Source organism: Eublepharis macularius, chromosome 3 (assembly GCF_028583425.1).
Source record: "Eublepharis macularius isolate TG4126 chromosome 3, MPM_Emac_v1.0, whole genome shotgun sequence".
Lineage (NCBI taxonomy): Eukaryota > Metazoa > Chordata > Lepidosauria > Squamata > Eublepharidae > Eublepharis > Eublepharis macularius.
In genome coordinates, this window is record NC_072792.1 from 128,535,460 (window position 1) to 128,560,976 (window position 25,517).

At 43.9% G+C, this 25,517-nt stretch overlaps 1 protein-coding gene across 2 annotated transcripts; it reads right to left on the reverse strand.

The window, feature by feature from the left end:
- Positions 1-6,458: 6,458 nt before the first annotated feature.
- On the reverse strand, positions 6,459-9,978 carry LOC129326515 (uncharacterized). Of its 2 annotated transcripts, XM_054974711.1 has the most exons (4): positions 9,427-9,978; positions 8,875-9,178; positions 7,532-7,597; positions 6,459-7,437 (listed from the first exon to the last, which is right to left on the reverse strand). In XM_054974711.1, exons 2-4 carry the CDS (start codon positions 8,948-8,950, stop codon positions 6,941-6,943), a joined length of 639 nt encoding a protein of 212 aa, XP_054830686.1. In that variant the 5' UTR covers positions 8,951-9,178; positions 9,427-9,978; the 3' UTR covers positions 6,459-6,940. The 2 variants fall into 2 exon arrangements, with proteins under 2 accessions (XP_054830686.1, XP_054830688.1); XM_054974713.1 differs by lacking the exon at positions 9,427-9,978 and having other exon boundaries at positions 8,875-9,188.
- Between the last annotated feature and the right edge of the window lie 15,539 nt (positions 9,979-25,517).

The following is a 25,517-nucleotide window of genomic DNA, read 5'->3' on the forward strand; positions in this document are numbered from 1 at the left end:
CAAGAACTGTCTTTGATGCCCTGGCCTGCCCAAAGGCCAGTGGCATGGCTATAGCACTTCCTGCCCAACTAAAAATAAACATGGCTGGTCTGAAGTGAAATCTGCAAGCCAGTGTCAGGACAGAAAATCCTTAGAAGGCGGCTATAAAAGCAGGTAAACACTCAGAGACAGGAGAGCATAAAGCTACCTTATAATGAATCAGACCCTTAGTCCATCAAAGTCAGTGTTGTCTACTCAGACTGGCAGCAGCTTTCCAGGGACTCAGGTATGCCAAGCAGATGCGCTACCATTGAGCCACAGCCCCTCTCCAGAAGAAGAGTAGTTGGAAGGCTCCTGCAGCAGTCTACTCTTGCCCTCCACCTCTTTGCTGCCTTTGGCATGGAATATTCCCTTAAGGTGGAGTTGATGGAACCCCACCCAAGGCATATAAATGATTATCCTAAGGGCACCCCATTTGAGGAGACATTTCTACAAGGCAGAAACATAGATGCATTTCGCACTAGGAGCTTACCGCGCCTTTTTTGCACAGCAAATGCGATCGCGTCTGCATCGCATTTGCACCTGCGCTCTTCACACTTATAGAAAGTTTCGAGTTGGCGTTTGACAAATCTTCTCACCCACCGCTTTCACACCCGCCTCAATTGGCTCGCATTTGTTGCGCTCTTTTTTGGCTGGCATGCGCAGTGTTCCGATGGGAGGGGAATGTTCTCTTTTTTTTTTTTTTAAATTTTGCGCAAGCGTGGTAACGTTTATGCGTTTCCGCGTTTCGAAATTGTGCAACGATGTTTGCTGTGAAAGCTCTGATTTTGGCCTGGCTTCAAATAATCCTCATTTATCTGAGGCGATCGATTGAAGCCACGAACAGCTTTTGGCTCCGTGTGGTCAAAAGAAGGAGGACAAGGCATTCCTCGTGGGCTCTGCATGACATACACCAACAACCACAGCGAGTCCACCGAAGCAGCAGAGCACGAGCACGATGGATCGCGCTGGCAGGTATCCGTGTTCCAAGACGCTACTGGGTCTATCCCAGAAGCAATGATTGGTGGGACAATTTTGTCACCGCTATATGGGATGACGAATTATGGATACAGAACTTTCGCATGGCCCGGTCCACCTTCAATGAGCTGGTGGCATGCATTGGCCCAAGACTGGCAAGGCAGGATACCAGACTTCGCCGTGCAATCCCCGTGGAGAAGAGAGTGGCCATTGCTATCTGGTACCTGGCCAACTGCTACCACTACCGGGGCTGCATGAACCAGTTCGGCGTGGGACTGTCTACAGTCGCAGGGATAGTTCTGGAGGTTTGCTTTGCTATCGAGGCAGAGCTGCTCAGCAAACTAGTCTGCTTGGGACAAGATGTGGCAAAGGTAAGTTTCCCCCTATCTCATGCCTGGACCTTGGCGGCATGTTTTAACCTGTTTAAGTTTCGGCTGTTTAAAACAAGGAATATGAATATGATATGAAGACTTTTAAATTTATAAATATGATTGAAACCAATACTCGTGTTTAGATTTTCAAGATTCTGTCTGACTGTCTGTGTGCTGATTGAAACTTTCTAGATGCTTTAAACTTAACTCTCTTTACAGATCATGGCTGGGTTTCAGCAGCTTGGATTTCCACACTGCATTGGGGCAGTGGATGGCACGCACATCGCCATTTGCCAATTCAAGGGAAGAGGTCATGAGTATAGCAACAGAAAAAAGTTCAACTCAATCCTGATACAGGGAACAGTGGACCATACAGGGCGATTCATTGATGTGGAGGTCGGTTGGAGTGGCCGCAACCATGACGCCTTTGTTTTTGCCAATTCTGCCATCTGTGAAGCCATGGATGCTGGGGCATTTGTGCCGGGGAACCCATGTCTCACTTTGGAAGGGGTTGCTGTGCCTCCACTAATAATATCGGATGCGGCATACCCCATGAGAAGATGGCTGATGAAGCCTTACGGCACACCATCCACCCCTGCGGAGCGGCACTTCAACAAATGTTTGACCCGCTCCAGAAATGTGGTCGAACATGCTTTCGGTCGGCTGAAGGGCCGTTGGAGGTGTCTTAGATCATGCCTGCTGGTTGCAGAGGAGAATGTCACCAGCATTGCCGTGGCATGCGTTGTCCTCCATAATCTGTGCGAGCAAAAGGGACATGGCTATGTAGAGGACGATGCACCATTGCAGCAGGTGCAACTCACAGAGGACCAACCACCAGTCCCCGTGTGGCCTAGACGTCACCTGGAGCAGGGAAAGGTGGTTCGCGATGTCCTCGCCAGGCATATGTTGAGTCAAGTGCAGCATCAGTAATTCACTTGCCATTGCATGTTCCCCGGGTGTGCTTTGTTTTTTCTGGATTAGTGCACCACTTAAGCGTCGGATGTCATGTGTGCAATCTCAATTCCTCTTATAACCGAAACTGTTTTTACAGCCATTTATGTTTGTGTAGCTGAGCTTTAGTTTGTTTAAGAGCATCTTGTGCCACCTCCAGGTTTGCTCCGCATGCTTGGATGCGGGCTTCAGTTTGTGACTTTCGAGTGATTAATGTTCACCAAGACATCAAGCTTTGTTGTTGAGCAATCATCACGAAATCGATCACAGCAATAAAGGTTGACTCGTGCTGCTGTGAAGTGTTGAATTGATGTTCTTTAACGTCACCAAGAAATGACAAATAAATTTGATTTGAACATTTTAATTCATGAGCAATCAGGTCTGGTTCTTTCAAGTTACTGTAGATTGAATTGAGTGTGTGGTTTTTCTCTCCCATGCAAAGATTGGCAGGAGTGATGTTGAACAGTTTTTCAAAACTGTTTGCTGTTTTTGAGTTCCCACCACTGAATGCGCGTTCTCCTCAACAATCAGGACGAAGCAAAAATTTTCAAATGACGCTTGAACTGCAGGTGGATTGAGTGGAGGACAAGTGAACTGGGAGAAACACACTTGCCCTTCAAGTGTCATTTGTCAATAGTGGCTTGGCCAACAGTGGCAGACAAGTGAACAAATTTGCATGGGTCGCCAAGTTTCTTAAACTGGTCATCCACCCACCAATACACACACCGAACCTGCCTAAATGCAGTGGCAAGCAGAGGTGATCGATAATTGTGGGTGACAATTTGCAGCTTGCCCAAGAGGCAGTTTAAATGGACCGCAGCAGTCACCCCAAAAGTGCTTTTCAGGGCCGCATTACTGCACTGCTACAAAGATACATTTTGAGGAAGGGGACCATAGCAATACGGTCCTAAATGTGATAAGAAAAATAAATACTCCATGTCAAGAGTATTCCTTGCCACGAACAAAATCCTTTGTCCATCCAGACTGCCTGTAGTTGTTATTTGATCTTGATAATCAACAAATTGGTACATTGTTTTGGGCGGTTTTTTGGGCCACCGGCGGTGGCCTTCAAAAAAGCAGTGGCAGCATGAGAATGTCAGGTTTGGATTGACAGTTGGCCTTGTCACCCAAGGTTGCTGTGCAATCACCTGTGTGGTTTCCTCCATTCCCCACTGTTCAAGTTTTGCCCCATTGTTCCCGCAATGTTCATGGTTTTTCCCCCCATGATCGCACCCCTGTCTGCATGACATTTTTTCGTGGCGTGTTTGGACTTGTATGAACCATCTCTTTTTTAAATCTAAAAGGGATAAACGTTGAAACGTTTAGTCACAAGGCCAGGCAGTTAAGAAAATGCCTGTCGACGTGTCCACGCCCAGATCCTGGACGGCCAATGACTTTCGGCCCAATGTTCTGTGCGTGCGTGCGTTACTTCCTGCGGGTGATCGGTAATCGATACTTGAGAGAGTGTTCCCTCCTGATCCTTGCTGGCAGAAACTGTTTTCGGGGAAGGGGCAAGGAAACGTTGAAGGAGCCCTCTGCCGAGACGTTTCAGCGTTGCTCTCATCGGTTTCGGACAGTCAGAATGCCGTACCGGAGAGGAAGGGGAACCTTCTGGCAGCACGAAGAGGTGTGCTTGCTGCTGGATATTGTGCTCCGTCTGGGCTTCGCGCCCGACCTCATGTCTAGCACGCATCAGAGAAATAGATCGGCATACGCTGCTATTGCGAGGGAGCTCCGGGCAGAAGGCTATGCTAGGACACCAGACCAGTGCCGCACAAAATTTAAAAGACTGAAGTGCGACTTCTACGACTCCCTCGAGGCTTGGCAAGGTCTGCCGCGCCGGAGCGGGCAGATACCTCATCACCGTTCCCTGATGCGGCTTTGGGTGGCTGCTGGCCGTCCTCGTTGGGAGGACCGCCATCATGAGGGTAAGTATCATCATATGTTGGAACATTGCTATAACTTTTTTTTTTAAAACACAAAAACAAAATCAGGAAAAGTGGTAACGTTGCAATGCTGGCAGCCCTCCCTCCTTTTTTGGAGGTCGGAGTCTTCTTAGCAATGTAGGAGGAAAGTGATGGCAGAGTTGTTTGTGGAGATATGTGCCCAAGTCCTAGCCTGGCAAGTAGTGCATATATGCTGATGAATCCCCTCCCTTGAAGCAGAGCCTTGTTTCCCGTATAGAGGGGTTGGATTCCAGACACATGCAAACCCACAGAAATTCTGCCCTAATCTAAGCCACCAACTCCTGGTCGAGAACAGTGATTGCGTTGTTGGATGGATGATTTCATAACTTCGCCTATTCATTTTGGGGGCTGAAACACACCACAAATTTTTTTTTCTGCAGCAACATCATACCGCAGAGAGGATGAGGTGACCATCTTGGCCAGCGAAACACGCCAGCATGAGGGGCACGAGGAAGAGGAAATTCAATCAATGGAGGAGGAAAGCAGCAGTGAAGGTGCGATGATGGGAGGTCCCTCTGAGGTTTCTTCGTCTGAGGACCAAGGTGGGCCATCAATTATGCTTAGTGTTATCATGTTTCTCTCATGCGTGGAGGGTGTATGTTTTCTCTCACCCACAATTACAGCCATTGCTTACAGATCCAGAGGAGTTAGCCGTGTTAGTCTGTGGTAGCAAAAACAAAAAGGAGTCCAGTGTCACCTTTAAGACTAACCAATTTTATTGTTGCATAAGCTTTCGAGGAACACAGCTCTCTTCATCAGATGCCTGATAAAAACAGTTTTGATCTGGCATCTGATGAAGAGAGCTGTGGTTCTCGAAAGCTTATTCAACAATAAAATTGATTAGACTTAAAGGTGACACTGGACTCTTTTAGACGTTGCTTGCTTTTTCTCCCCCACACAGAGCAATGCAAAACCACTGATGCAAGAGAAAGCCCGTCAGAGGGCAGCCCGTCCTCCCACAGCATTGACGCATTCATAGATCTCACTGTGGAGCCCCAAACCACCGCGGCAGCAGATAGCCCTTCAGAAGGGACTTCCTCCACCCACGGAATGGAACCCTTCATTGACCTGACAGAGGATTCCCGCAATGATGATGCCGGGGACAGCCCTTCTAATGGAGCCACCTCCTCCCACAGAGTGGAACAGCTAGCCGTGCAAGCGGAGGAACACCGAACCACTGCACTCGGAGATAGTCCCTCAGAAGGCACCATATTCTCCCGCATAGCTGAGCAGTTCATGGAGCTTGCTGAGGGTCCCCAAACCACAAGGGCCAGAGACAGCCCTTCTGAAGGCACTTCAGCAGCCCACAGAGTCGAACATCTTCCCGAGCTTGCTGAACAACCACAAGCTTCAGGTGCCACAAATGACACATCAGAGGTTACCTCATCCTCCCACAGAGCGTTGGAGATCACAAACCTTGCTGAGGAACCACAAACCACCACTGGCAGAGATAGCCCCGGTGAAGGCACCTCATCATCCCACACAGTGGATCCGGTAACCCTGCTTGCAGAGGCACCCCAAACTTCCGCTTCAGATGGAACCTCATCACAGCACAGAGTGGCCGAGCTCGGTGACCTTCCCGAGGAACCCCAAACGACCACAGACAGCCCCTCTGCGGGTGCTTCCTCCTCCCTCAGAGTGGATCATGTTGTCGAGCTTGCTGGGAAAGTGAAGCAGGTGGTGGCAACATGTCTCCGTGTGTGTGAGTTTTTATTTTAAATGAAAAAAAAATTTAAAGGCACCATATCAACCATGACTTATCCAATGTGTTGGGCATTGTTTGCCAGATTAAAATTGGGGTGGAAAGGGAAATGGCTGGGGAAGAGTAGAATTTTTTCCTTGCCTTAGGAACAACCACAAATTTCCCCTGACGCATGCCATTTCAGTCAAAGGATTGCACTGCAATGGTGTTTGATTTCGGCAAAAGTTGTCATGACAAAAAAACCAGCTACTTCAAATTACCGTGCTGGACACCCTCCAAAGACAGGGTTCAATGAGAGGTGATGGTTAGTGATCTACCTTTCAGTGACTGTGATTTTTATTTTCCCAGTGAAAAAGACCAACAGGAGGATTGACGGCCTTGAGAGGCAGCTGAGGATTTTGAGACAGGAAACCAAGGAGGATATCGGCAAGCTGAGGAATGACCTGGACAAAATAATCCATCAATCAAAGGAACAGTGATCATGTTTTAATGATTAACAGTAAAAAGTTTTAAACGGCACAAACAATAAATAGTTTGGTTATGTTATAGCAGTTAACATTAAAAAATTTTCAAAAAACACACACAATAAATATGGTAGTCATGTTTTAAAATTTCTCAGACCAAATAATACCTATCCACAATCAAACTGTGAAACCTATCTGAAATGTTTATTTATTGCCGAAGTCAACTTTCACATGAAGTGACCGGGACCAAACAATCTCCCTTTTCTGATGACTCAATGCAATTGAGTTGTTCTTTCCCCCTGCCTCTCCTCCTCTTCCCTCCTCCAATTTTGTGTCCCTGGGGCTGTGATGGGTTGATCCAGGCAATTCCACACTCTCAGCGGGTGTGTGGGAGAGTGAAAAAAGGGAAAGGGGAAATGAATTTGGCCGTGGCCCATGCCCTGCTCAACTTCCCCAGAAAGGAGTAATATTTCACATTTCAAAGGTTTTTCACAAATCAAATTTCTTGCTGGGTTTAATCACACGGCACCTCTTTCTGGGTGGGTTCTCCTGTGAAGATCTATGCACACTTCCCCTTCCACATGATGGTCCTGGCATGGCTTGGTGACTCTGCTCACGGTTTCCCCCCAGCAAAATTTCGGTTAGGGAGCTTAAGGCACTGACCGCTCTGTTGATGCCCTCAAAGTTCTGCTGCTGCGCCTCAATGAAAGCCTTTCTGTCTTCTTGTGCCTCCCTCATAGTGTCCTCATGCCTTCTCTGCTCCGCTTCCAGAAATTGCATGCGCCACTCTCGGCTCTCCGTCAATGTCTGTTTTCTTTCCTTGGCATTGTTGTTCTCCTCTCTCTCTGCCTGAGACAACATCTTTTCTGCCACGGTGCTAAGCAAGGCCACACGTCTGCTTCGGGTTCTAGCCTTTTCTAGCCGAGATGCAGGCGACATCTGTGCCGTGGTTTTTGGTGCGGTTTCAACGGGCTGATTTTCAGCGACTGAAACCAGGAATTGAGAAATTGGTGTGATTGTAAGAGAGAAATTTGTTTCTAGAAAGGGTTGAAGGAATCACGACCGCAAAAGCACACTCACCCACATTTTGACGACCGCCGTCCTCATGCTCCTCCGGGATTTCATCCACCTGAGTCAAGTCCGAATCTGTGGGAATTCAAAGGAAAAAATTTTTCTGATGATTGTGTCAGAATAGAGATGCCAGAGGTTGAATCTGGTTTTCTAGTTGAAAGCGGCAGCCAGTGAGAGCAGACAAAACTAGAGCGAGGTGGACTGAAAGGGCAAGTGCGGAGGCGAGTCTCACAGTGTGTGGATGCTGCCACAATTCAGCCCAAATTATTATAGCTAATGCTGTACATGTGAAAGGTTCCAGATTCTATCCCTGGCATCTCCAGATAAAGAGTCTTGTAGACAGAATTTGAGACTGACATTTCTCTGTCTAAGAACCTCAAGATATGTCACCAGCCCAGAAAGCAATATAATGAGTGACAGCACTTGGGGTTATGCCACTTCACATGTCAATGAACCAGCATTTGTGGTTTCCGGGGACACCATCCGCACTCAGAAGAGGGAACATCACGAAGTTAGCGCACATGTTCTCAAAGGCAATGCAAGATATATTCAAGCAATAAAACATGGATGTTTGGGCCAAGCAATAGTTCTTCGATCATGAAAAAGCAGGTTTTTTCCCCCCCCAAAAAGGTGGGACTGGCAAGCCAGCCAATTCCGCCTTCAGTTTATTTTCTGAAAAATAGAGGCTGTGATGTGATCAAAGAAATTATTGCTTTTCCCAAACCTTCATGTGTGGTTGCCAGCTCTGGTTTGCGAAATCCATAAAGATTTGGGTGCAGTGCCTGTGCATGGCAGAAGCTCAGCCACAGCATGCGATGTTATGCCATAGAATCTGTCCTACTTAGATGCCATTGTGCCCAGGGAAAACCCCCTTTGCAGTCCCGAGATTGGCCGTAATTCCTGGAAGATTCCCAGCCCTTCTGGAGACTGGCAACTGTAAATGCTCGAACAGTTGAAGTGGCATACAAGTAAGAGCAAGGTAATAGAAAACAATTATGTTCTTTGACAATGCAGAACTTGAGTTATGTGCTTTGTCGGTGCCCAACCTTCCACTGTGAATGTTGGGCGCACCCACGTGCACCGTCAAGCGAGATACAGTTTTGTGGCTTTCTTTCTGTAATGACTTTGGCAAACATCATTTTTAAGCTGACTGTCTTCTCTACTGTGGAGGCCCTCTAAATCAATCATCCAAAGTAATTCAAATCAATTAAGTTAATTCATTGACAGTATGATCCTAATGCCCTTCTAAGACCACCTTTATCTAGAAAGAACAGAAATCCTCACGCCAACGGTGTCTCTGCCTTATGCACCCCGTCCACTCTGCCAAACAGGATCATGGCACTCGATCTTACCTTCTTCTCCCACCTCTCCCCCATCACATGCTTCCATCAATTGTTCCTGGTCAGATGCAGCCCCTGGAAGAAACATAAGCGTAAGTTATATTTAGGAAAGTTTGGATATTAGTGATGCGAGTATGAATGGAAGACTCTTGTCAGAATAACATGTATTGTCCAGTGATGTGAACTCCCAAGTGGCTTGACGATGTCACAGGATAACAGGTTCCCACACATCTAATGTCACCGGTGCATGTCCAAACTTGTTGATTACTGTGACTTCAGGGTCGCTTCTGCTTGAGTTGTTTTTCACGGAATAAATCTGCAGGTGAGCAAAGGATCACTTGAAAAATCCATACCCACCACATCCCCCCACCCTAGGCCCCTCTTCACACACCCACCATTACAAGTGCCAACACAGATAGATTGCTTTGGCAAGGGCCTGACACCGGCAAAGTTCATAGGAAGAATGGGCATTGTCTATCTGTAACGTTATAACGTTTCGCCTAGTGGTCACATCCCTCCCCAGGATTCTGCCGCTTGACCCACAACAGCAGGAAACATACTTACCTTGATCGTTTGCTGTGACATCCACAGATTGTAGATTCAGGGTCACCATCGGGTGGCTAAACAGTTCCTCGGACCCCTCAAATTGAACTGGTCTCGGAGTGTCGGCACGCGGAAGGGAGAGGCTTCTGGCCACCCGTTGTGGCCTGATGCTGGCATCGCCCCTGAAGATACGATGTAGCTGGGCATAATATGGGCACGTTGTGGGTGCATTTCCGGATTTGGAGTTGTGTGCCACCACTCGTTTGTATTCTTGGCGCATCGCTTTGGTCTTCGTCCGACATTCCAAAGCCGTGCGCTTGTGCCCTCTTGCCGCCATCTGCTCCGCGATCTTTTCGAAGACGTCTATGTTTCTGTGGCACATTGACAGTGACTCCTGGACCTTCTCCTCTCCCCAGAAGTCGATGAGATCCAGTGTCTCCCTCTCCCTCCACGACACTCCTCGTCCAGCCATTTTCTGCATCGCCATCTGAGCCGTTAGATAGACCAGGAATGAACTTCTCCCGCCCAGCAGTGCTCGAGCTCTCAGTGGTCCGGCTTGGTCACATGACCCAATTTTCGTGTCTCGCAGCACGCAACACCCTCTCCTGATGTTGTTTTTGTTGTGTGATGAACGTTTAAACGTTAAAATGTTCAGTTTAAAGGGTGAGAAAAAAAAAGGGATTTTGTGGCCATCGGGAGTTTGATTGTCGGAAAAAACATGTGCGCACAATCACGACATGAACGACTCTCCCGCCAAGCATTGCTCGAGCTCTCACTGGTCCGCCTTGGTCAAATGACCCGATTTTCGGTTCTCGAGCAATGCCCCTCAGCAAAAAAAAAAAAAAGGGAAAGTGGGATTTGTGGCTGTGCTGGAAGGCTGCTAATTGGAAAGAGCACAACCGGAGCGTCAGGGAAAATAGGTCAGGACAGGAATGAAGTAAACGCATAAACGTTACTGCCCCCACTGAACCGAAAAAAAAATGGCGGAATAAAATTTTTGAGAGCTGCGGCCGGTGGGAGTGGCTAGACCGGCAGACTGTCCAATCGGGGGTTAGGGAAGCAAAAAAGGGACAAACGCTTTCACACTAGCATACTGCGGGCTGGGAGCCGTTTTGCAGCGAATGAACGTTAACTTCGCAGTATGTCCGCAGGAGGAAAAATCGGAGAAACCACTGACATGCTGCGGATTGGCATTCCATGACTCCTTCCTGAGTGTGAAATCCACAGAAACATGGGATGAAATACAGGTGCAAACGCGATCTAAAAACTGAGTGCGAAATGCACCATAGATAACAGATTGACATTTCCTGACAATTGACCAATGATGAAGTGAGTCTCTAATGTGCTCTGGGTAAGACAATCCACAAAAGTCCTAGGTGAGATGCAGGTTCACCTTCTGGGGCCACCCAATTGCTAAAGATTCCATAACCGTAAAACCAGAGGATAATGATGAACAGGAATGAACACTACATTGTGACTTACTGAGGATATTCAGTTTTATTTCTGTTCAGAAAAGGACAAATTTGAACAGGACAATTACTCTGTAGGTGACTTGCTTGACCTATTTAAAGAAACCTTTCCCATGACACCAGAAAGTGAAATAATGTCCAGGTTAAATCCTGAAATATTAAAGTTTGTAAAAGAAACTTTTATAGTATATACCTGTGCAGAGTTACTCCAGTTTAAGGCCACAGAAGCTTGGACTGGTGTAACTCTGTACAGGACTGCCCTGTTATTCTTTCAGATGAAAATTACATATGGCAGCCAAATACAGAAAATACATTAATTGAAGCAGCACAATTTCATACCAGCAAGGGAATAAATTGTCTAATGTTACTATGGAATGTCAAAGGAGTTGTACCTCATGATCTCTCTTCTGCTGTGGGAAATCTTCCTCCAGTAGAAGGAGGCTTCCTTCAGTGGAATGAATCCTTCTATTAGAAAAAAGGCACCTCAATTAAAAGGTATCTCTGGATCCAACCCAAGATAGTAAATATTGTTTTCGTATGAAAGGAGGAAGACCCACAATGTAAGCCCAATGAGAGTGAAGTTGAGGAAATGGTCAGCGGCCCTCTTTTCCTACCCATCCAACAAGTGCTACAAAGGGAATGACTGGATTTGATCCCATGCAACACTTAGAAAATGTCACAGTCAGACAGCTGATAAAAACATTATTATTTTCCTTTCTTCCACTTGTCCATCAAAATTTATTTCTAATTCTTTTGAAACTGAATTACTTTTAATATCAGTTAAACTGTGAACATGAAAGCAACACATTGTAAATAGGCTCCTCATATCTTTTCTACATGATCCAACTAGGAGGGACTAGTCTATAATTATAATATATAAGCAATCAACAAATTATATAAGATCAACTTTCATGAGTTCTTTTTCTTTCACTCAGATTTGGGTACATGTGTTGCCTGCAAACATGAAGGGTACATACATACACATTTCAGCACATTTATCTTTGTAATACATAAAACTGGGGACGAAAGCTACTCCTAGATAAAAATGTTAAAGACTGAGATGTTGGTGTAAATGTACTAACTCACTTGGCATATCTTCATATTGCATTCATGCAGTATGAATGCCTCTCTTGTGGTTTTTGTATTCTCAGGTGACCAAAGGCTTCTGAATCAAAACTCATGCCTTTAGCATGCCAGTACAGCTGTATTGTCTGTGCTCTATTTGAAAGCCTATGCGTTTTCTATATCACTGAATGGGCAAGAAAAATCTCTAGGTAACAGTGTCCTGATTCACAGATATCTCGGTAAGACACAACAAGTCTAAGCCCTATGCAATAAGTACAGGTGCATAGGAAGGCAGAAGTTTTAATTTAGAGGGTATCATTATTTGCTCTGGGAAAGGCATTTGGCATTTTCCTCAGTTATTTTCATTGTGGTTTTGTGGATTGCCTAGAAGCATAGCTACAGTTCACTATCCTATTTTACAGAATTGCTTCCCTGATGTGGCCCCAGGATTATTAAAAACTAGGTGCAGGGGAGAAAAAAAACCACAGTGTTCAATTAGGTGAGAAGAAAACTGAAGGAAATAAAAGCAGCAGAGCTAGCAAATTGCTTGAGATAACAATCTTTCCTTTCTGTAACTAAGAGGATTAGCTGAACTTTTCATGTAGCTCCAAAACAGACAATAAGCAAGAGTGACTTTCCCTCCTGCTGGCATTTGTACACTCGAAAGAACTCATTTTCTTAATGATACACTTGCTCACCACTTGCTGACTCTATGGCAAACCTGGGAATAGACATGATAGGTTACCTTTTCTTCCTCCCTCCCTTTTCATGAAAAACAGTACAGTAAAGTGTAGATGAAGAATCAGTTGCTGTATGTCCTTATTTCCTGAACATACCATATCTCCATGCACAGAAATGGGTTAACATTGCATACTCATGGAAATCATGGACAAGGCCAGTTTTCAATTGGTGGAAGTCCTGTTTAGGAGAGAAAAAGAGAACACCATGGAAGTTAAAATCAGATTCCAAGCAAGTTCCAAAGCCCCATGACCCCTGCATGTAGGCTGTCAATGCAATCCTAACAGAGTTACACCAGTTTACGTTCACTGACTTCCATGATCTTGGGTGTAACTCCATGTAGGATTGTGCTGATAATGCCCTACCTATCTTTTTTTATCATGGATGCCATTGAATCAAGCCCTTTTTAGTGCATGTTGAATTTGAACATCAAAAGTCTGTTTCAATTCATGAAAAACAAAACACTGAGATAGATGCAGATCCTAGGGACCAAACTACACATGACATGGGAGATCTGTCGTCATAGGGAGAGGGAGAGGATCTTTTCTCCCTCCATGGAGGCAGCGTCAGCTTTGGGGGGAAGTATTTAGACTAGGGAAACAATTTTGGAAGAAAAACTTAAGCACACACATGCCAAGAGGTAGTGGGTATGTGTAGGGTTGCCAACTCTGGGTTCGGAAATCCCTGGAGATCTGGGGGTAGATCCTGGGGAAGATGGGGTTGAGAAGGGGGGGGGGACCTCCGCAGGGCAGAATGCTATTGAGTTCACCTTCCAAAAAGCAATTTTCCCCTGGCAAAATGATCTCTGTTGGATATTAGTTGTAATTCTGAGATCTCCAGGCTCCATTCTTAACTATGTGTGTTTTTAGCTCCAAAATAGGCCTCCAGTTTCCTGTACAACTTCTTCCTCCTTTCTCATGCTTTCCATCCACTCTCCAACCCATCTTTTTAAAAACAGTCTTTGTGTTTGATCCCTCCTTGCTTGATCTCTGCTACCTCCATTCCTAGCTTTAAAAAAGCAGAATAAATTATGTAAATCACAAAGTAAATATATGTTACATATATTGACTTTGAAATAATGTATGCATGCCTATTGCAGAAATTGTTTGCCTTTTTTCCTTTGGAACAGAATCTAGATTTTATTTTTCAACAAAATACACATTGTCTGGAAGAAACCTCAGGGTGGTTTTCTTTGATATGGTACAGTGTGTTTATGTGGGCAGAGGGAAGAAGGTTTACAATACCAGTGAACCTTCCAAAGCTCCTTAGAGAAAAGGACATTACAAAACTATTTTGAGACAAAGGGATAAGGTGGTCTTGTAACTCAAAAGTAACTGATGTCCAGCTAGCTCTGTGACAAGAAATGGCTTTTGTGGCCACCCTTTTTAAAGAGACCTGAAATGGAACTGGAATGGAACACAGCAGACTTTGAACAATATGCAGCGCACTCCAGGAGTCAAGGCTGAAGAGTGAAGGACACCATATCCAATTGGAATTACAGAGGAATTTGAGATAGGAAGAATGTAATTACCCAATTGGAATTTAAACTGTGAAATTAAAAAGAAATAGTCAAGGGTGAAGGGGCAAAGAGAATCCTTAATCTCCACCCAAAGTAGGCTATGTGCCAGTCTTTCTGAGGAGAGGAGAGGAAAGCAAAGAACCTCTACTGGAATACAAATTTGGAATAATAATTTGGAGGAAGAGAATAAAAGTAATGTTTTCAAAGGCACCCTAAGTCCAGCTGTGTGTTTGTTTCACAATTCACTACTCTTTTAGTGTACCTTTTCTGTTCTAAAATAATGTGGTTTGCTGATGTAGCTAGTATCAAAATAACTCTAGAATCTCATCCTCAAAATCCTAGGACCTTCAAGAAAAAATAAGGCGTACTTCTTTCTTTTACTAATCAACAACTCTGCAAAATGCTTCCATCTGATGTGAAATGTCTCATTACCTTTTTTTTGTTTGTGGGTTTTGTCCTCTCTGATAAGCTTCATGTACAAATTAACACCTGCATTCTCACAGCTGTTAGCTGTAATATTCCTTCAGGGTTCTACATGTAAGATCACAGTCTGAAATAACTATTACCAAGAATTATCAAACATGTATGGCCAAATTTGCAATTAGAATAAGGAATTAATTTGCAGCAATGGAATGCCACTACTAATAAACCACCTGAGCCATGGAACAGTTTTGTGTTATTCTATGACCACTGGCAGTTTGTGGTCATGGACATGGATTTTAGGAGACTGAAATGCTTCTTCATGCTCCATAGCAACTATTACAGCAAACATTGTCACATTTTTAGAGTTGCTTGGTATAATTCTGGTGATGTATCAATGGTAAATTACCACTGAAGAAGTTACCACATTAATCTTATAGGAAATCTTTGAACTTGGTGAATAATGGCATTCATATGTGAATGGTGACAGTGCCTTATGAATTTTCTAAATTCCTGCAAATAAATGTGTATTTTTATCATGTTTCAAACATATACAAATGCATGCTGACAATCTCATTTAGGTGCCTTATTATTTACTAGTATATCTGAATTGTTTGATATTTGTAAAATACGCAATTGTCAAAACCGGACCCTACATGTCAGTTTAGTTGGGAATAAAATCTTTTTCTGGGATAATTCATTTTTAATTAAACCATTGACATTTAAAAACATTCAAATCATTTTTTTCACATTTCAATTACACATAGTGTCTTTTTTTTAAAAAAGCAGGTTTTTGAATAAAATTGAAATACAATTGAAAATTAATATATTAAAATTTGCAATTATGCCTGGTCCTCCAGCAAACACATTGAGTTAAAGACCTCATGTTTATATAAAAGGGAGTACTACTGGGAGAAAGTTCACCTTTGAGGACCAGTATTTTAGACCAAGTGCTGCATTTGCTATTGTGGGCTTCCTACTATCAATCATTTACAAGGGGCTAGATTCCGGGAGATGCAATCCTGGAACTCAGCTGGGATGAAGAGCAGGGTGATCCTGCTCTCTTATTGTTTGCCTTCCAGCTACCTTCTGCCGTCTGTTCATTTCTCAAATTATGAACATTTAAGACTAACGAAACATCACAGATGTTTACTTCCCATCTAACTGGAAAACAGTGAGTTTGGTCGAAAGAACAACAAGTGTGCCCAGTTCACAGGAGTGATTTTTGCCACCTTTCCCTTTTTTCTTCTGCTCCCTTTCTCTGTCTCCAGAGAAATTTCCAAGGCTCTGTGGACCCTTAAGGACAGTGCAGCTGTTTAAGTGGGAAGGGGAAGGCAACAGAAATTGGCTCTACAAGACCAGCAGAAGGGAAGAGAGATCTGCGGATTTGCCCTTTCCACAGCAGCCCTTTGTACTGCATCTGCTGTTCCCAAGGTTTACCCAACCCTAAGAAGCAGTGTTTGGGAGTGCATAGTGCTCCAGAAAGACAGGGGAGGCAGAAATCTGTGTTGCTGGATACATTCCACGCATGGTAGGAGTCAACCAACGTTCCATCCACCAAGTATCAGCCTTTGCTTCTTTCTCTTCTGAACTTGTATACTTCCTATACCCATGCTATACTCTGCCAACAGAAAGATGGTAGAATCCTTGAAGAAGTAGAATGGACTATTTCACTTCAGAGTATAGTGGGGGAGCTACATTTTTAATGCTTCGCCAGTGTAAAAAAACTGCTGCAACTAAAAAAGCTAGTGCATCAGTTAGAAAGGTTCTAGTTTAGCCTTATGCACTCTGTGCTAGATTTATCCTTCTGAGGAATTATTAATATAAAATAACTTTGAAAATGTAATTCCTCACCTGCAGTCTGAAGTGGTACAGTCCATTCTACTGTAAACACTGCTGCCTTGTTCTTGCTGCTTGTGTAGACTAGGCCTCAGTCTCAAGTAAGGTTGCATAAGATCTCAGTCTAACCTACCTCATAAGGTTGTTGTGAGGATAAAATGAGGGGAAAGGAGAACTACGTACGCCAATTTGGGCTCCACTTGGCAGAATGGTGGGATATAAATGAAGCAAATAAAGAAATAAATTGCAGCCTTATCCATTCTGTTTCTGCAAAACAGAAGACTATCACCTTTGAGTATCAGCAGTTGTAGGTCCCCACAATGCACCCAGTCAGTGCTATTGCTGTCTCATGAATTGGGCAAGCATGGATTTTCCACATGTGTACGTACACCTTTGATTCACACAACCCAGAGCAAGTTTGTAATTCTGGCAAGTGGCTGATGGGATTCTGTTTCATGTCAACAGAATGGAACATTTAACACACAACTGATACTCTTAATATGCACATGAGAGAGCCAAATAGAAACCACAGAGTATGGGCGAGGAGGACAAGTACCAGTGAGCCCCACTATCACTGGTTTTCTAACATCCTCTTACATCCCCACGCATGAAGCAAGGAGGCTGAGTGACATTTTCCTGCCTCCCTATAGCATGGGGCACACTGAGAAACCCAGCCACTAACTTCCCATGGGGGCTACCTTAGGGGCACTGGGAACCCTAGCTTAAGGCTCCTAAGTCCTCTGGCCAGCCCTGATGGGTAGACTGAAGTGGTATAGCACAGGTCTATGTAAGCTTACTTGAAGTTCAACCAAGTTAGTGTTCTTAGGAGGTGGAATGGGTCAAAAAACAGGTCAGGATGGAAAAACCAATGGTAGGGAGCCAGGGAGTCCACCGTGTCTCTCTGCAATCCCCCCATGACTCTCATGGACCCTCCACTTTTATATTATAATTCCCAAGTACTCCCCCCCTCAATGTGGATACTTAAACTTGCAGATCAGTGACATGGAGGAAACTTTGCTGTTTGAGGTTGGGGAGAGCAAAGCTGGGGTTGTGAGGTGGGAAGTAGTCATAGCCAGGACAAGGTGGTGGAGAAAGTCTTTACTGCAAAGGCAGCAGCAGGTTTTGGGAGAGAAAGTGGTTGTAGCTATGTCAAGTCCCATCAGGTGGTGGTATCAAAGGGAGCTTGGAGGCCCCACCTGCCCTTCCATCTTGCTCTTGGCCAAACCCTGCCACCATGCCTTTGGTGGGCAGCTTTGCGGCTATCTGTAGCAGCTGTTGGGCAAGGGCTTGCTGAGGGGAGTGGTCTGGGAGACCAACTGCCACAGAGAAATTGGGAGGGGTGCAGACAGGGAAGGGAGCTGCCACCATGGCAAAGCTAGGGGGAGAAATGGTGGGAGGAAAAGTGGGGCAGGGCAGGGAAACAGGTAGCAACTGTGCGTGCGTGCAGGGAATATGGTATGGTATCCTTGCAATCCACCCCATCTTGTGGTAGAGAATTCTATTACACATTGTAATTATACATTGTGTGAAGACGTTCTTTCTTCTGCCCGTCCTGATTATGCTGCCCCTCAGTTTCACTAGGTGCCACTGAGTTCTAATAGTATGGAATATGAACAAGAAGTTTTCTCTTTACTTCTTCACGTTATACACAAATCTCTATCATTTTCCCTCCCTAGCCCTCTTTTCCCCCCAAACTAAAATGGGCCATAGCTTTTCTTCATAAGGAAGATGTTTCAGTCTTTGATCATTTTGGTTGCTTACTTTTACACAAGACTATATGAATAAATAGTCTGCAGAAGCCGCCCACCAAAAACAAACAAGCGAATCATTTGCCTTAATTCCTCCCTCTCTATTGTTATATAGGTGGCTCTCGGCTGCCTCTTGAAAGAATAACCGAATTAATAGCTCGAGGTAGCAATATTAAGAAGGGATTTGGAGTCATATGCATGTGACACTCATCACTGTTTACAGATTCAACTTCACCTTTTCAATTCACCAGGCCTGCTGAAAGGGCATGCTGAAACTTCAGAGGAATGGAGTTGTGCAACTGAGAGGCGACAGCTGAAAAGGCCTAAGGATGGGTCTTGTCAGACAGACCTATGACAATGAGGGTTCCCATAAGAGAACTGATTCAGCTGATCTCAAAGTTCAGGCGGGAACAAAAGGCTGGAGATGATACTTTGAACCCAAGTTGTTTAGGATTTTAAAAGAAAAAAAGAGCAAATAAAGATCTGGAAACACATGGAAAGCCAAATGGTGTAAGATTGGCTTAAACATATTTATTGCAGTGATATCCTTTTAACATTCTGGATGCTGAACCATCTTCAAAGACAGTCCCACATGAAGGGAATGGTGTAATTTAACCTGGATGTTACCTAGTCATGTGTGAGAGATTTCTCTAGAAATGGCTACGGTTTCATGTGGATGTTTAGTAGACCTGCAGAACCCCACAGACCAAGGGCCCTAATTCCACTTTCCTGTTTAGGGTTGCCAGGCACACCCTGGCAACTGGTGAGAGTCCAGGGGGGTAGGCACATGGGGGAGAGCTGTCAGCAACAGCATGACATCACTTCTGGCATTTTCCCCGCAAAGTGACATCACGCATCTCTAGGAATTGCTGGAAACTCTATGGAAAAACCAGAGTTCCAGACAGAGAGTGCCAGCCATTCCTAGAGTAGAAGTGATATCTCACTGTTGGTCTGATGGCAATTTTTAATTTTTTCTCTGACTCCTGCTCCAAGTGGTGCTGGGAGGAGAAGAGTACTGGTGGGAAGTGGTTGCCCAGCCTCCTGGTATGGCAGGACACTTTCACCAATAATCTCTTCCTGCTCCCACTTAGTGCAGCAGCAGGAGGAACAAATCTTGTGAAGCCTAAACAAATTCTACTTAGGATTCCACTATAAGAATTTAATATGATTGTATGTAGTATCTTCTGTGCGTCTGAAACTGTAAGCCACTTTGCATGAAACAGTTTTAAATATTAAAAGGCAGGACATAAATTACCTAAATAAACAATGTATCTACAGCAACTGTCCCTTTTTTCTATCTGATTTTTCAAAATAAGTATTTGAAAACAACTTGTTTACCTTCCTATTTTAATCTTTTGAGTTTTGGTATGTTTGTTCAGGCTACATGCAAACAGCTGACTCACTCTTCGTATGATTTCTCTAGATTTGTAACTTTTTAATAGTTTTCTACTAAATCCTTCCAAATTTTGGGGGCCTTTTCCGAACTCTGATGCTTACAACTGGACACAGTATGTAAAATGAAAACCTGCCATAACAGGACAGAGCTGTAATAAAATTATCCTGAGACTTGGAAGTCTCTTTTAAAAGTTAGTGGCCATCAGCCCATCTTGTGGCAGCAAATTCCTTGTTACATATACTGATCTATAAGTACTTGGGGTGGGGGGCAGAGAATCTGTCTCAAATCTGTGCTGCCAATTTTATTGGGTTGTGACTGAGCAAAATTATGAGCAAGAATGCTGCCATATTACTAGCAGGCAATTAGAAGTAGCAATAGAGCTGGTTGCTTGGCCTTGAAAGTACATGGAATAGCTGAAACAGCAAGACTGCAGAAGCAGTAAAACAGAGCTAGTTAGAAATTTCACTTAGTGCTGAGAAGCAAAGAGAAGAAGGTGGGCTTTGCCTCAGCAAGAGGGTGAGCTTTGTCTCAGAAAAGCAAGGTATAAAAAGAATCTCCCCACCTAATTTGGGTGTGAACAGAGCTATTTTTGTGTCATATTATGTACCGCCTTATTCTTGGAATAAAGCTTTTCCTCTTCAATGTTCTCTGGACTAGTGTAGTTATTGGGCAAACCGCAGCAGGTTAAGTGAATTTTCTATTTTTGCAACAAATTCTGGCACCCCAGATGAGACCCAACCTGGTCACTTGGGAGCCTTCTGTGAGAGATGGGATGATATGGGATATGCCAGCACTGGATTGACCGAGTCCTTCGTCTTGCCTCACCCAGACTATCAGAGGTATGCTGGTAGACAAGGCAACATCCCTTAGAGAACAGAGAGGAAATTCAAGGTGGATGCACCATCTGGATACCTGGTAAGGAACTGCTTCCATTCTATAAGTCTAAGGTGCAACTGGACATAAGTCCTTTAGTTGGCCCCCCAAAGTAACTGAGTAAGAATGGGACAGGAATAGAGAAAAAGGGGGGAAACAGACCCCTCTGGAATGCATTCTGAAAAAGTGGCAGTGGTTTCATGGAGGGACAAAAACTATGAAAAAGAATTTGATGGTTAGTTTTTGTAATCAGGAATGGCCAACTTTTGGAACAGGCTTGCCTGTGGGGGGAATGTTTGACAAGGAGGTTGTAAAAGAGACTTTCCAAAAGGTTATAAATGACAGGCATTGGGACCAGACGCCATATATTGATGGATGGGAGTATGTACTGATACAATGTCCTGATTGGTTAAAGGCTTGTAAGGGCTGGTCAGTCATGGTTGCAAAAGCACTGAGCTGGAAAGATGGAAGGAAGATTTTAGAGCAGGAAGAGGAAAGTCTGAGTCCCTACCAGCTCTTTTACTATCTTACACCCCTCCAACCACCAACTGCATCTCTCCTGGGACCAAATCCAAACCTTCCACAGCCTTTAGTGCCTATCTTACCTGGTCCTTCATTGCCTCCTGGGTCCTTGGACCCTCTTGCCTTGTTACTGGCTCCTGTTTATTAACCCCTATGGCCCCACTGAGCTACTCTAGTGCTATGGCAGCTTCTTCTGATTCAATGTTTGGAGCAATAGGAGGTTCCTCTGAACCCACCCCAGGCTATGAAATGAGATGATTGGCCCTGAACTTTTCCCAAGGGAGCTAACAGCCCATATCTACCCCACAAGTACCAGACTCATATGATCTAAGACCATGGCACCTAATGCCCCACTATGAAGCTCCCTTTTCCTCTGCCGAAGGTCAGAGTAAACCATTAACTACCTTGGTCTATGTTCCATTCACCACACCCAACCTCTTTAATTGGTAAAATAATGGGCCATCTTATGGAGAAGACCCTGAAAAAATGTATTGGCTATTCTCATCCATTTGTGCCAGCCACATGCCCACATGGAAGGATCTGCAAGCCCTTCTAGTCACCATCCTCAGTCCCTAAGAAAAGAGGTCAGTAGAGGAAAAAGCAAGGGCTTTAGTTAGAAAAGAGGAAAAGAAAAACAGAGGACTTTCTCCTGATTCTGTGGTCCCTTTAACAAACCTGGGATCACCAAACGGAGGCAGGAAAAACTGCTTTAACAGTTTATAGGCAGCTATTTTAAAAGGGATGAAGTCAGCCATCTCAAAGGCTATTAAGCTCTCTAACCTGTATGAGATTCATCAGCAAATTGGGGAAGATCCCTCTAGTTTCTTACAGAGACTCATGTTGGCATTCCAATATCGCAGTAGATAGATCCAGAAAAGCCTGAGAATGCCCAGATGTTAAGTATGATATTTATTGCCCAATCTGCCCCAGATAACAGAAAAAAGCTGCAAAAAACTGAAGGGGCACCAGGAAAACCCATTTCTGAGTTGGTTGAGATTGCTTACAGAGTGTTTGCAAATCAGGAGATGAAAAAGAAAGTTAAAGAAGGAAAGAAAGAAAAGGCTTCAGATGTAGGTGTCTGTCAAAGTGGTGGCCGTAGTGAAACCAAAGGAAGGGGCATGGCTGAAAGTTCCTCACCCCCTAGGAAAGAATGTGTGTGCGTACTGAAAGGGGAAAGGGCATTGGAAGAGAGAAGGCAAATGCTGGAAGTTGATATGAGTAAAGATTGGACGGGACTGGGGTCAAACATATATGGAAAAGACTCCTCCACAGACCCCATGGTCCAAGTAAATATTGGAGTAGTTGATGTAGAATGTCTGATAGACTCTGGAGTACCTTTTTCTATGTTACTGTCTGTAACTAAGATTAAATTAAATCGTCACAAAGTAGCATTTATTGAGGGAGTTGAAGAAATCAAATCAGAGGTTCCTTTTGCTACCCCAATAAATACAAAAGTTGGAGGAAAACACCTTCATCATGAATTTGCTGGGTCATCCTGGTGTCCTGTTGCTCTCATGGGGAGAGACCTTTTGATGAAACTCCAGACTGAAGTGTTCTTTAAGGGAGATCAGATGGTAGTGAAGTTCCCAAAGCACCATAGCGGGGCATATCAAATGGCGCTATTTCAAGCACAAAACCCAGAGTCCCATATAAATCCAGAGGAATCAGAGTTGGAGAGGAAAGTGAACTGAATAGTATGGGCTGCCTCAGGGCCTACAAGAGCAAAATTCTCTCTCCAGGTTTGCTGTTTCACATCAGCGGTTCCCATTTGATGAGCCAGTCCACAAAATTCGACCAGCAAATACAGTCTGGTGAAGACCTGGAAAGAGGACCCACTCAAAGAGAAGTGGAAAGGACCCCAAAAGGTGCTTTTGACAAGCCATGCCACTGTGAAACCAGAGAGCATCACACAAGAGTGAAGAAAGTTCCACCTCAAGAAAAAAAGAAGAGTTGAGGAACCTGGACTGTAGACCCAGTTACCGACTTAAAACTCCTGTTTAGAAAAATTGGAGGCATTAATAAAGATTGCACTTGAAGGCCTCATAATTGGAATCTTAAGTGGCTTATTTGGGTTACTGGGATATAAATTTTGGAAAACAGTCTGTTGTGGGTGTAAAAGACCTGCTGAGGCACATCATAACACCATGAGACTTACTAAGTATGTGAGTAGCCTGACTCTTACAACCATGTTTAGCCTGGGGCTCACAGTTATACCAAATATGTATGAAGCAATGCATTACAATTTTTCTGCTACCTTTAATCTTAGTAACTGTTGGATCTGTGGACAGGAGTCCTGGCACGATGCACGAGATATCCCTTTGTGCCTAGGCCACTGCATGCATTGAAAGAGAGTTTCTTCTAATTTGAGTGAAATTGCTTGGTTTGAAAATACTGTAACTTACCAAAATTGTATAACTGACTCAGAATGGTCATGGCTGAGCAATTCAACTTGGATGCCCAAATCTCCCACAGGTACACCCCAGCCAGTCCATTTACTAACTGCCCCCTGAGAACTATTATACTTCCACTTTAATGTCTAAATATTTCCAACGTAAACATCTCTCTCTGGTTTGCGGGAAATAGCAAATGTACTTATTAGTACGACATGACAAATTCTTCTATCCCTGTTTTTAACAGGTCTAAAAATTCATCCTTCTTAATAGATATCATTCCACACAGAGCGGCCCATCTGAAAGTCAACTGAAATGGGGTGGTTGAAAATGGAGATGAATGGTTGATTTGTGGCAAGAAATCCTGTGCCTGCCCCACGGGTAGTATAGGTCCTATTATAAAGGATTTCTCCCACCACCATTCAGGATTACCTGTCAACTCCCACAACAAAGACTAGGAATTGGAGAGATTATGCTTTCATTCCTGAGGGCAAATATGGTACCCATGATGCTTGAATCATCTCAGAAGGGGATAGGTTCTAAATGACTGTTCTCCCAAAATATGGTACCACAAAGTTAGCAAAACTCTTTAATGCTCTGAGCCTTTTTATTGAAAGATTTGCAAATCATACTATAGCAGCTACGAAACAGTTAACTGGGGAAGTAACTCAAATGCAAATAGTAGTATTACAAAACTGCTTGGCCTTAGACTATATACTGGTTGCCCAAGGGGGATCGTGCGCTTTAATAGAAAAAGAATGCTGTACTTATATCCCTGATAGTTCAGATGAGATAAACCACCATATTTTATCAGCTGAAAAGGCAGTTCAGGACTGGGAGGCAACAACAGCTTTCCAGCTCCTGGTGGAATTCTCTGTTCTAGTGAACATCAGGATGGGGAGCCCCTCTTCAAGCTGCCATTGGGTCTCTTCTTGGAATCTCTATTCTTTTAATTTGCATATGTTGTTGTATATAATATATTCTCAACCTCTGGACTCTGGGCTTTTCTTGGTTAGCACCAACCCACACATTTCCGTCTGCTGGTTACCAGGGTTCCCAACTTAAATATCAGGCAATTCAGTCTTATGCCCAGCATAGAGCCTGTTATAGCAATAAAGAAGCAATCACTTCCACCTAAAGACTTCAGGTTAGCTTCTAAGGGGGAAATGGTTAGCAAAATTATGAGCAAGAATACTGCCATATTACTAGTATGTAATTCCAAGTGACTTAGCTTGCTTGGCCTTGAATGTACAGGGAACAGGTGAAACAGCAAGACTGCAGAAACAGTAAAACAGAGCTAGTTAGAACCAGTAGAAAAGAAAGTAGGGGAAAATTTCACTTAGTACTGAGAAGCAAAGAGAAGAAGGTGAGCTTTGCCTCAGAAAAACAAAGTATGAAAAGATCCTCCCTGCCTAATTTGGGTGGGGACAGAACTATTTTTGTATTTTAAAAAAAGGGGGAGGGGGTATAAAACCTTAACCCTCCCTGTGAAGGCTGTCCACCATCCTGTTTTAATTGTGTATGGATTTTTATTGTATTTTAATGTTATTATTGTATTTTGTATTTTAATATGTTCTTATCCGCCCTGAGCCCGCTCGCGGGGAGGGCGGAATAGAAATTTGAAATAAATAAATAAAATAAATAAATAATGATACCCTGTACCCCCTTATTCCTGGAATAAAGCTTTTCCTCTTCAAAGTTCTCCAGACTGGTGTAGTTATTGGGCAAACTGCATCAGGTCAAACAAACTTGCTATTTTTGCAACAGGGTGACCACGACTTCTTATTTGATGAGAGAAGAAAAAAATCTTATCTATCCACTTTCTCTGCAGCATGTATGATTTTCTCAAGGTTATCATGTCCCTTAATTTTCTAAACTAAAAAGCCTCCAATCATTTAGCCTTTCATTTTTTAAGTGTGTCTCTTCTGCACGTATTCCAGCTCTATATCCTTTTTGATACTAACATCTTGTTCACAGCATCACTTGATTCCAATCTGTTATCTTACTAAGAGTTCTCCAAGAACACCGTTGTGGAGCTACACAAACTCAACACTGTTTGTACAGTAGACCCTCGCCATTTGCTGGTTTATGACTCTTGTAACTTGTAATTTCATTTATTTGTGGTTTGCAATA